The sequence below is a fragment of the Ptiloglossa arizonensis genome, chromosome 4 (assembly GCF_051014685.1).
Source record: "Ptiloglossa arizonensis isolate GNS036 chromosome 4, iyPtiAriz1_principal, whole genome shotgun sequence".
Lineage (NCBI taxonomy): Eukaryota > Metazoa > Arthropoda > Insecta > Hymenoptera > Colletidae > Ptiloglossa > Ptiloglossa arizonensis.
Window position 1 is genome coordinate 22,377,770 of NC_135051.1, and position 13,116 is coordinate 22,390,885.

Below are 13,116 nucleotides of genomic sequence, written 5' to 3' on the forward strand. Positions count from 1 at the left end.
CCTCGTCCTTTCTGACGTCCATAACGCATCAGCGATTCCTCGAAAAGGCGCGTTGCCGCGAACGATAATCAGGATCGAGATTTATTCAACTGCGTCGATAAGGATCACTGCGATGAAGTCGTAACGATTGTTGCTACGGGCGAGGCGGAAGCGAGCCAACGCGAAATATGAACGCCATTAGTCCGTTTGTTGGAATCGTTGGTTTACGGTCGCGTGTTGCGAACACGTTTCCAACCATTATTGTAATGGAATAATTGTTACTGCGGATTGGTGAGCGGGCACATAAACCAGTTGAAGGGAGACTGTAACTTCTCCGTGTAATTTAACGAAAAAAGCAACGTGGTATACTTCACTCAACCGACTACCGGAGGCAGTGACGCCATTTTCTGTTTTAATAACAATTTCATTTGGCTGCACCTTTCTATGTACCGTTACTGGATATTGTGAGTAGAAGTTATTATTCATTTTTTACGCTTCTTTTGTTTTGCACCTGTGTATGGGGGGCGGGCGTGTATCGTACACATCGAGTAATATAAGGTATATGGAGGTCGAATTATTTGTATCTTTAAGGGTATTGATTATCATAATGTTTTATACGGCCTAATAGGGTTAGTTCGCCATTTTGCAAGTGTGTTACTTCTTATTCTTTGGAAACGAAATCCTCCTCTCTGGGAGCATAATGGACATTTTTTAATGTATTATGTTGTGTTTAATTATTTATATCTTCAAAATTATCTAGCATCTACGTCTAAAATTCCATGCAATTCACCATGTTTTCATAATCTACTATTCTGCAAAAGCGTGTTCAAATCGTAGGGGTACACCCGATAACGTTTCCCTTCCCAAAGTCCAGGGGTCAGTATTAACTTACATATAAATCTTCAATCATCTGTATCTCAAAAACTATCCACCATCTACGTCCAAATTTTCACTCGTCTAACCAAAAACCTATACTCCACCATCCCTCAAAAGGGCGTTCAAATCGGAGGGGTACACCCGAGAACATCCCCCCTCTCGAAGTCCAGGGTCAGTATCAGGCCCTCTCGATTACCATTCCGCGAGATCGCGCGCATCAGGCCCGGTGTGCTCGCAACAAATTATCATCAGTCGCGTTGATTTAATGCCCCCGACGGATTTCGCGACGGGGGCACGGCGCTCCGCGCGTTATTTACGCGCCCGGAACCCCGGAATCCGCGCGCTCGTTCCTCAGCGTACGCCCGCGACCAACCGGTCCCCGCTGAAAGCAACGTCCCCTCGGCCCACCCCCCACCCCACCCCTCCCCCGTACGTGCAACCGTACGCGAAAAACCTCGCTAATTTCAATTCCGGTTTCCCGAGGGGGGCTCGGGAGGGGGCGAGGCAACGAGGACCACTGAATCACGGGGCGGCGAGGCCAGCTAGACCGGACCTCCTGATCTGAATATCAATGAGCTTGACGCAGTCCGCTTTGGGAATCGTCGCGCGATCGCGTTTATCATCGCGTCCGTTCCGGAACATCGCCGCCCTGTATCGCCTGGGTACCGCGTAGCAGCGTTTTGCATTGCAAAGACCGTTGCGGAGGGGCCCGGGGGGACAGGTCGGGGGACAGGCACAGGGTAGAGTATATCGAGGGGGCCGATCGAGCGGACTTCTTCTTTCGCGCGCGTGTAACGCCGAGGTGTTGCGATCCAGCGGTACAGGCAGCGCGCAAATAGCAGAAATAATCGATGGTAATAACGCGACGCTGCTCGGGGTACGGCTCTGGTAACTAATCTAAATATCAATTCCGCGGATCTGTTGCTTCCGGAACGCTTACTAGGCGTCGCGGGGCCCGCGCGCAGTGTCTCTCATCGTTGATCATCGATCCACGCGGGGATTGTTACACATTGTTGCGGATGAAATTGTAAAAGAGGGGGGTAGATCTAACCCAGACCTAATCTAGATTCGAACCTAACTCTTGTTCTGGAGAGAGAACATCGTCATGCCCCCCCCCCCCCTTGGTGAAGAAATGAAATGGAAGTGTAAAATTATTGGGGGGTAGGATGAAAGTGAAATGTTTGAAAATGAAGAAGTATAAATTTTGGGGTTTACGAAACTTCAAGGTAACCCTGGTAAAGTGCTTAGGCTTTTTTTGTTGATTCGTAATTTATAGGGGAAGGGGCACTAGAGTTTTAAACAAAGAAAATAATAGATTGAAGGTATTGGTGACAAATAAGAGCGAACTGATTAATAAAGAAATGTAATTTTTGTGATTTATGAAATATTCAAATGCCCCTAGGCAACTGCCTAGATTTCCTTAGTTGAGTAGTTCTATAGGGAAGTATTACGTATAGTTAAACTATCGAGAAAAGTTGAAATACAAATGGAGCATTAGAAAACACTGCCCCTGTCTATAAAACTATCTTCTATATTGTGTATAGAATACTTAACTTTCTATTTTAACTATTCCAACCTTACAGTTTCGGGCCCCCCTCGATAAAAGTACATCTACGAAGATCGCGGAGAAAGAAGTATATAATAAAATGAATTTTTCCTCGTATCTTCTCAAAGATCAAAGTATACACAGTTATAAAAATGCTCCGAAGTCAAATCCTCAAGGATCAAATAAAACTACGCATAAGTATCATCGCTTGAATTTCGTAACAAATATCGATGATACTCGATATTGTAACAGACAACCTTAAAACGACCTTGCAAGTAAAAATTTACAATCAATTCTCATACTTTCCGATCGAAAATTTCTTTTTTTTTCGACAATGGTCGAAACCGGGGTCCTCGAATTGAGAGGCACTGTTCCAGGGGCACCGACTACGTCTATATGCGTCCAAGGGAGTGCAGAATTTCTGTCGGTTAATTTCAGATAAAACAGAGATCGTCGCGGCTTAATTACAATTTGAATGTAAATTCCAGCGAGAAGTAACTTACGTCGCGCGTAATTTCAATGAATGGCCCGACGTCGGCCAGATCGAAGTTACACGCGAGCGGAAAAATGAAATTGTTTGCGGACCGTTCCCGACGCTGCCGCTGCTGGCCGGCTGTAATTGGATTGGATAAGAGAGGAGACGGGTCGAGCGAGAAGTTGACGGTGTAATTCTGTCGCTAGCAAAAACGCGTTAATGCTCAGGTGTCGCTAATAACTTTGAGAAATGCGACGGCGTCGCTGAATTATTGTATAAAGAAGAATTAAATGGGAAGCATTCGCTTATTTATGGAGTACCATCGGGCCGTGGCGGTTTCGAAACTTAATTCCTTCGTTCGCTCATGAAGAAAGTACCGACGTGCGAACGTCGAAGTGGAAATTTAGCGGGCACTAAGTGGAAACGAATTCTAAGTGGACAAAAAGTTAAGTTACAGGCGTACCTCGTTGGTTCTTTTCTCGTGGAAAGGTGGTCGCGATAGCAATGTGTTTTAGAAGTTCGTGAAAAGATCCAATGGTCGATGGGAGACCACTTTGTAAAAATAGTAACACAAAAATAAAGAATTGCTAGAAAATTTTTATTTAAAAAATATCCGAGAATCCTAATGTAAAAGATAGTAATGTAAAAGAATTGTAATATCAAAAATTCTAATATCAAAAAACTGTAATACAAAAAGTTCCAATGTACATTTATATATATCTGATAACCTTCCCATTTGTAACATGTGCAGTGAATGAATACTTTGAGTACAGTAAATTTTCTTCCCTGTGCGTGACAATTGCCAAAATTCTTTCATCATCGACCAAAGAAATACAACATCGATCCTAAAAATGTATTATATCAAACTACTTACAAAAAGAACGATTAAAAAAAGAATAATCCCTCTATCGTACATATACAACACTACAACGAATCATGGTTAAGTTCTATGCATTTTGGTGCATTACACTCGCACGTACACCTCCACATATACTTAAATACTTTTCTAACAACAATTCTCCTCCCGCTCTAAGAAACTCGTTAAGAAAGGCTAGAATTCCTCAAACCTTCCCCCACCAGGAAGAAAAAACCATCTTGGAGCACGGTCCCGGCAAACATTGACCCAGTGATTCGAAATTGAAAACTCGATCGAAAATCAAAACAGCTCTCGAGTACCGTGCTGGTACTTGTCGCATCATTTGCATGCATTACGCGTCATTACGCGTCCCGGCGTGACAAAGTCGCGACGTCCAGCAATTTATAGGCGCAGCCTCTTTTCCCCGTTCCATCAATTCAGCGTATCGCTCAAGTGGGATCTGCATTGCAAAATTCGAACGAGCGGCACCGTATCTCGTCGCGTATCTCTCGCTAGCGTTATCGTTCGCGAGGGACAGCTATCAGGGCTGGTCGAGATAGCAGGAAGGATTTAACGGAGCGACACGGCTAGGCGCGCTGAAAGGAAGAGAGAGAGTGAGTGAGTGAGTGAGAGAGAGAGAGAGAGAGAGAGAGAGAGAGAGAGAGAGAGAGAGAGAGAGAGAGAGAGAGAGAGAGAGAGAGAGAGAGAGAGAGAGAGAGAGAGAGGTGAATATGCACGAGTAACCACGTTTACGCTGTTCTCGAATCGGACGGCTGCTTGTCGGCCTCGCTTACCGATAACGGAGACCTGGAGCGAATGCTCGAATCGAAGAATCCGGCTTTCCTGGCTAAACGACGCCGACCAGTGAACATTTTTTCATCGACGTTGTGTTCTCTTCCGATCCTGACGTCAGCTCGGTAGGTGGACGTTGATTGATGTACCGGGGAACGATTTACCGGGTGCTGATTACACGCTCGGGAAATGAGACGATTTTATATTGTTAAGGGACGAAGAGATTCGTGACGAGATTCGTACCAGGAGATAAGGAGAACATTACTCGAGTTATTCGGGTGGAAAGTACGTTTTCACGACAATGTAATCGTTGTCGAAACAGAGACTGGAAGACTACTGTTAGGAGCAGGAGAGAAGTGTCACGTGGTCTGCAAACTCCTGATAGCTGGACCACTTTCCGATAGCTCTTGAGTCTTCTTGTAGGTTACCTTCTGATACCTCCTGATACCCCTTATAGGCTACCACCTTCTGATAGCTCTTGAGTACTCTTCCAGATTACCTTCTGATACCTCATGATGCCCCTTATGGGTTACCTCTTGGTAAGCTGAATGTTACACGACTATAAATGCGCGAATATTATGACAATTGGGTAGGGTAACCACAATGGAAGACTATTGTTTGGAACAGGATTGATGGAATTGTCTCGAAGAGTATTAGGAGGTAAGGAGAATGCTATTCGAGTTTGAATATGTTCGACATTATAAGTACAGTCGAAACAGTGGAAGACTATTGGAAACAGGAAAGTATTGTTTCGAGGGCTATCAGGAGATAAGGGTAACCTCTAATTCTGTAATACTCATGTTCAAGTACTTTGGAATATAATTTACAACATAGAGAAAAGTAAAATAAAATACATCACTTGACCACGATACGATGAAAAAGTTCAGCTGCTGCTGCTTCAAAAGTTAACTCTAATCGTGCCTAGCTGACTCTAATTATATTTACACGCTAGTTGCGTATCAAAAACCCATAGACTACGCGATCGATAGGATTCCTATTAATCATCCTTCAACGGAACAACACTATCCGGAAGTCTCCTTTACCCTAGTGCATCGTTACACAGAAAATTCCGTCCACTGAAACCTACATACGTCTTCCAAATCCCTTACCTTCAGCTCCCAATAGTACCGAATCCCAATTCTCTGTACCCTCTCGATAAGAACCTCTGATCCAAAATCTTCCACGATTCCAAAGTTCTCTAATCACCTACACTTCGGTAATGTTTCATTTATCGAATCAAGATCTCACCGTCACGTCACAATGCCAGACGTCAACGTTGACCACCTAGTTGCTAAATCATCCACCGTCATTGACGATCCATTAACACGCTCTGTCCAATAACACGCGACATCGGGCGCAGCTATCCGAGCTAATTAACGCGGATTCATCCAATCGAAGCAGGGTCAGTCGCCACGGGGATCGCCTGGTAGCCGAGTTCAGTGACAATTCAGCGTAACGACGCACGGACGTTCCCAAGTCCTGTAGACGTGGTTACACGCGAGCAAACACGCGCGCGAACGAGTCGGTGGGCCGCAACCACGGCACCAATGCGCACGAACGTAAATCATAACGCATAACCATTCCCGAGGCAGGCTCCACCTTCCTTCGATAGGTGCACGCGTGCACCAAGAGAGACGCTGTTACCATTATCGCGTTTCCCGAGCGGCGCCGTCCTGGCGAGCATCGCGGGTAGCGCGAGCGAACCACAGGGGGAAAAGGAACGTCTAGAGGGCACTGGGATCGAAACGGAACCGACGGGCTCGGGGTGGTCCGTTGATAGCTGCAATAACACGGACATGGCGTCCCAGTGTCGATGGACTCGATTGATATGGGAGCTGCAGTCCTGACGCGAGACTGTCGACACACGTGCAGCTGTCATAAGCCGTGGGGTACCGGATTGTTCTAGGAGTTTTTGCGTCTTTGTTGACAACCGGTGTTCGTCAGTTTGACCATCTTTGGAGCTGGTACGATCTAGATCCGTAATTGAGAAAACGAATCTCAGGGGAAATTTTCTTCTTTTCGGGGGGGGGGGGGGGGGGGGAGGCTTGAAAAGATATTTGGAAATTTTTAATTTTCAGAAAAGTCTGCGATATTTTTAGCCGATACCTATGATTGGCGGAGTTCTGTAATTGGAAGTTCTTGAGTTATTTGAAGGGGGGACACGGGGGTCAGTGTAATCTAGAGGTAACGTAAATCTTAGTAATAGCATTCGAGGTGTGACTCGAAGGGTTCAGTGATCAGTGTCACTTTGATCGTTTTTACAATTGGTTCGTGGATCGAAGAACAAATTTTAATATTTATTTTTCTTAAGGGGGCCTCCCTTAGAAATTATTTGGCTACAAATCTCAAACAAAATTTTCTTTCTATTTCGGGCGTCGCCGTTGGAAATATATTTGCCCGAAAGTATCAGGCGCAGAAAGTTTCTTCTTTTTCAGGGGACCCCCTGGAAAAATGTAGTTTTCCACAAATCTAAAGCGCGCAAAACCTGCTCTCTGTTTATAATGTCCTCTTAAAAAATATATTTTTCCACGTATCCCAGATATAGAAATTTTCTTCTTTTCCAGGGGGCCCCCCTGAAAAAATACATTCGGAAACCACTGTTCTACGGTGGTGTAGTCCTTTGAGTATTTCCCAAGGTCTAAATTGCTCGGCTAATACGCGCTAAATTACGCCGCGAAACGTTATTCCCGCGCCTGATAAATGCCGCCTATATCGGTCGCGATAATTCCCCCGGCGAGCGGGGGATAAATCATCCCCGTGGCTTGATATAACGCCGCTCCACACGCAGACGATTTTTCTTCACATCGAAGCGCGCGCGGCCGCGAGTTTTCCCGCGCGGCATGCTTTATGCTCGTCGCGCGCTTCGCTCTCTCGCGGTATCCTGCGGCGCCCAGCTGATCTCCGGGACGGCGATATTTCACAATTAAACTGGTTCCCAGGACGGAGCGTTTAATTATCGCGACGTCATAATCCGGGGCGCGTGATTCAGTGGCGTTCCGCGGACGGACGACGACGAACCATCTGATTTTCCGTTTCGAAGCGAGTTACACGCGCGAAGCTCAAAACCATCGCGGCTCGACCGTGGAAGACGAGGATATACAACGGTGATGGGCGAAATGCTTATCTAGATCAGGGCCGTGACAAGGTAGAAACGAATGGGGCGCCATGTTACGAGAAAATTAAATTTATTCTATTCACCGTTCGAATGTGGTTTTATCGATGTTTTTCTCAAGAAATTCGGAATCACAAATCGTTTACAATAATACCAAATTAACGGGTGCAAAAATACCTAGGCACGACCCTGATCTGGATGATAAAGAGTTCCAACAACTGATCAATAGTTTTCGATACGTTAGTTATTCAATAAAAATTATAATGTAAGATAGAAAAAGAATGTGCGTTTATACTATCTAAAAGAGTGAGCTTTGTAGTTCCATAAATCGTAAGCATCGTATCTTCGCATCGTCGTTACTCTTATCCTGTAGGACGTACTATTGTCCCTCTAGCGACTAGAGACTCTCGGGGAGGAAAAAGAGTTAACATTGCGAATAAATCGCTAAAAAATTCTACAATCTACGAATCATAAACATTGTTTCTCTTATCGTGTATGACGTACCATTGCCCCCTAGCGAGTAGAGACTCTCTGAGTAGAAAAAAGTCAACATTGCGAATAAATCGCTAAAATACTCTACACTCCCCGAATCATAAATATTATTTCTCTTATCGTGTAGGACGTACTATTTTCCGCTTAACGACTACAGGGTCTCTGAACGGGAAAAAAGTTCAACATTTCGAATAAATCACTGAAAAGTACAGTGTTTCTCGTAGTCGTTTATTATTCGGATAAAATTTTGCCCATCTCTGATACACAGCGGGAGGACGACGGTATTCCATCCAGTATTTTCTGTGAAGGATATTTTCATTTTTGCCCAGTTGGTAACGAATTATTTGTCAGCGTTGCGTTATTAAATATCGATGAGGTAATATTTTACATAAATATGCGTCCTCGAACGTGGACGTAAAATATAGTTCTCACAGTGGGTCGCCGTCGGAATAGTTTTGAAAAACACTTGCTCCCGAGTACTAACCGAGGAGCAACCCCGAGAAGGGGCGGACGCTGATTGGTCCGAATTCCCGATCGCAACGGCTGCAAATCCACGGTGTCGCGTTTTCATCGCGTACGAGGCACTGCTCGCGACATTTATCACGGCTCCCACGTTTTATGCTAATCCAGGATTCCGCGACGGTCCAGGGAAGGAATCGATATCTAATAAAAGCAAGCGAATCGGGCGAATGGAGAAAAAGCCACCGTCGGTCTCACCGGGTACTGGCTAGCTGCGCGCGCAACTGGTTACGATAAATCATACTTAACTTCAGCGAAACCTATAACTTGTTGCCTGGCAACGTAACCCGGCGAAAGACGCTGAAAAGCCCGCAGCATGTACGATACGCCGGGTATCATCGATTTATGATATCTGCAATTCAGTTGCACTCGATCGAAGGCTGTGCGCGAGCGCGAAACTTTGAGCGGATGCACAAGCGCGCGTACATATGCATGACCACGATCTTGCATTTTTATCCAATGTCCCTCTCTATCCTTATCCTCTTCCCTCTTGGGGATTTGTCTTTGACTATTTGATACGGTACTTGTACAGTGGGGAGAGCTGTAGAGAATAACCCTGGATCCTGACCTCTCACCGGTTGTACCCTTCTGGAGGCCATCTTAAAGAACGAAGATGAATGTCAAACTATTAAACTTCTTCGGTTTCTGAAGATTAGATCGTCCACACTGCTTTTAATATGTATCCACTTTGGATTTTGCTTTCATCGTGGAGAAGAAAAAAGGGAGGAGTGTATACTCATCTGGAAAATTGGAGGAGATAGAAAGGTACTTTTACATCCTTTGGTCTCTCAGAGGATCATCCATTTCTTTGGATCTTCTTTCGCTAATACATCTTTGGGTTTAGCTCTCATCGTAGAGGAAGAAAGACAGGACAACATGCTCATCTGGAAGCACGAAGAAGAAAGTCAGAAAACCACTTTCGTCTTCCATGCGGTCTCTCCGTGGATTCTCCGTCTCTTTGGATCATCCTGCTCTCCGGAGTTTGCTTTCATCGTCGAGGAACAAAAACGAGAAGACTAGATGCCCATCTTGAAAAATGGAAAAGAAAGTCAGAAAGCCACTTTCGTCTCGTTCGGTCTCCCCACGGATCCTTCGTTTCTTTCGATCTTCTTCCATCGACGCGTCTCCCCGAGTCCTCTGCTCTCGTCGTTTCGTTTCATCGTGGTGAAAACAAAAACGAGAGGAGTGTATGTATATACGCTGCGAAAAAAAGTGCCGCTGGAAACGAGAGAGAAAGATGACGAAAACGAGCGGAGAACGAGTGGATGCGAACGAGAATCTGGAAAGGCCAGAAACCGCTTGGAATCTCGGTGCGGGGAGGGGCAGGGGGAGGAGGAGGACGGTGAGCGGTATTTTTAGGCATTAAAATCGCTCCATAAATTAAATCCGCAAAAGGACGAAGTGGCCCGCCGGAATGAAACAGCGCCGGGTGGAATCGTTTTCGGGACCTGCTTGAGTTTCTCCGCGTCTTCGCGGCAGGGCCCCGTGGGAGATAAGCCCATAACATGACCTGACTTAACGCGTCGTTCCGCAACGAGCAAACGCGCAAAAAACCCTGCACGTCGGCGGTTTCAAAACCGGGGGCCACAGATTCTCGAAATTTCCACGCATACCTGGTGCACCACCCTCCATCGGGTTTTGAAGAAGTGTACCAATTGTAATTTTAAATTCAACAACGCACGATAAATACTTACATTAATAATTTTGAACACAAGATATCGTTGTACGACAAAAATAAAGCTGCCCGAAAACGAACGAAATCAGACTTGTTTATTAGGAGAACATGACAGCCGACGAGGTGGTTACTTTCTTAGCAAATCTTTAGTTTTAAGCTTAGATTAAGTGCATTTTAAGGCCACCATGTACGAATATCTGTGCTCTGCCGAGCAATTATCCAATCTTTAGCTTATTTTTGCTCGCCGTGTTTCACAGTCCAGTCACCTCTGCTTGTTGCATAAGCAAGTGACCGGCCGTGTAAGTGATCCGACCGGTCAGTTGCCGTCTCTTCTATTGTATCCGTTTCCAGGGGAATATGTTGCAAACACAAAGGGAAGTTTGACATGTGTCTCTGTGGAAGCCACCGATCGCAGTAGATGACTCTCTTTTCCGTAATCCTTCGTAAGTCGTAACCACGCTTGCTTGCCTCGCGACGCAGACTTGTGGGGAAATGGGGCACTCCTTTCGGCGGCGTCGACCAGTTCCTCCCGAATTGGGTCCACTAAAGGGAAACGGGACCGATCTAGTAGTACCAACTCCACGGTTCATTTTACGTCTTCCCCAATTTTGCCTCGTTTTGTTCGACGATGTAATTGCTTGGCAGATCTAATCGAGGAGCTCGAAGGAACTTTGATTCCTTCTATTTCTGTGGTTCAGTAATTTCGTTTGTGCTACGTATCGAGGGAGATCGATGGAACTTTGATTCCATCTATCGAATCCAGTCAGCTCTTCTCGTTGCATAAGCAAGTACTGTCCGTGTAGCTGTTTCGAACGGTCAATTGCTCTCTTTTCTGGTGCGTCCGCTTTCTGAAAAGGATGTTGCGTACTCAGAAGGAGATATTTTTAACTCTGTTTCTGTGAAAGGTATCGATTCCAGGATAAAACCCTCTCTATGTCATCTTTCATAAATCGTTTCCATGCTTGTATGGTGTTGTGGAATTTCAAATGAATTTCCGAATTTTTGCTAGAATTTTCCTTTTGCTGAAATTAAATTTTGTAACAACTTTTGTGTTTAAATTAAAATGTTATATAAAAACCTTGAGATCCGCTACTCTAATTTACCTTGATTGCCTTCAGGTTGACATATTATATTTCATTATAAAATTATCGTCACTTCCATTTTTGAAAAGGGACCCAGCATATGGTCGAAATATTGAATAAATAAGTACACGTATTATTATCGTCGAGAAAAATTCACGGCTTTCGTTTACATTTCTCCATGAATTTTATATTGTATTTTATTACAAAATTATCGTCACTTCGATCTCCTAAAGGGGATCCAGCATATGGTCGAAACATTGAATAAATGAATACACGTATTTATAACACCGAAAAAATTCTACGTTTTCGTATACTCACACGGTGAGCAAAAAATGAGAAAATATCACCAATAACCCGTACAGTCATTGCGAATAACTTAATTTCAAGCAACATCGAAAGATTCGGTACGAGCCCGCGCGTACGAGTGTCGCGATCGCCGATGATCGATGTAGAAAAAATAATTTACTCGAGAAAGACAAATGCAAGGGGAACGTTCGTCAAAAAGTTCCTTCATTCCGGAAGCGATAATTAGTCGCTTAATTAAATGTCAAAATTTCCATGGTCAGAAATGCAAACGATTCCGCTGCCGAATGGGTCAATAAATTACCAACCACGAACCAAGCGTTTCTCTCGTTCTCGCTGGAAGGACGCTTGGTTGATAAAATTATAATTTTTATTGCACGCTCCACGGCTATTTTCGTCGACTACGTAATTTCGTTGCCGCGACTCGTGATATTCTTTTCACGTTCGAAATAATTCCTTAACGTCGATCCTTCGACGAACGACGTCGGAACGAGGGTCTCGAAGAGATTCTTAAAGGAGTGGCCATTTTACTTTGGACCCCTGGCAATTATACAATCTTGGAGAATTTTTTCGAAGAAAACCAACGAAAGTACGAATAGAAAAACTTTACCGGTATGTTGACTTACGATTCGAGAAGCTGTATGAATTTTTTTGGGTCTATATACTAGGTGATCCAGAACAAAAGTGACCAACTTTGTCACTATGTTTAGGGAACTCGAGTTCACACGATACTCTACTGTATTTGTTTCACGAGACAAACATTTTTGCCTCTGATAAATTCCAACGTTTCGTCTTCGATTCAAATTATAATGGCGGGGCGATAAATTCCCCGCGTCGCGGATTGTGCAACGTCGCGACAAGCACACTCGTCCTGATTCGTAGATCCGAAGCAACAACGAACGAATCGCAGTGTCTGTTGATTTACGACGAGCGTTCTCATTATTGCGCGCGTTTATCAAAAATTCACCGCTAACCGCGGCGGCCGTGTAATTTATGCGAAAATCTGGCCCGAATATTTGTCAAACCTTCGAAGAAATTCCTTTTGAAACGACGAGAGGGTGGAAGAGGACAGGCGAGATTCGATTGGGGAACGAGTATCCGGGAGAAAAATGGCGGAGCAGATAAGAAGCGAAAGGCTATCTTCTCACCGAGGACGTTGATCCATGGGATTGAAAAATAACATCTCGAGTTAAAATATAGAAAAACATCGATCTTAACGTTGAAAACACGTTGGTTATACCTTTGTGCAAATGGCAAATTCGGACGAATTGTTAAGATTGTATAAAAAATAGAGAAAGAAAATTTCTAGTCAGAATTCTATACCTGAGTCGTTAACGCTTGAGAAGGTGAAAGAAGCTGTGTTAGAAGATATAAAAAATTGTTCGAGAATTAAATATTTCTAAAATGGG

At 44.4% G+C, this 13,116-nt stretch overlaps 1 protein-coding gene across 1 annotated transcript; it reads left to right on the forward strand.

The window, feature by feature from the left end:
- Nucleotides 1-208: 208 nt before the first annotated feature.
- On the forward strand, nt 209-10,311 carry LOC143145935 (uncharacterized). The gene is made up of 3 exons (XM_076309784.1): nt 209-443; nt 9,180-9,412; nt 9,492-10,311. The coding sequence occupies exon 3, from the start codon at nt 9,668-9,670 to the stop codon at nt 10,004-10,006; it is 339 nt and encodes a 112-aa protein (XP_076165899.1). The 5' UTR covers nt 209-443; nt 9,180-9,412; nt 9,492-9,667; the 3' UTR covers nt 10,007-10,311.
- Nucleotides 10,312-13,116: the final 2,805 nt, after the last annotated feature.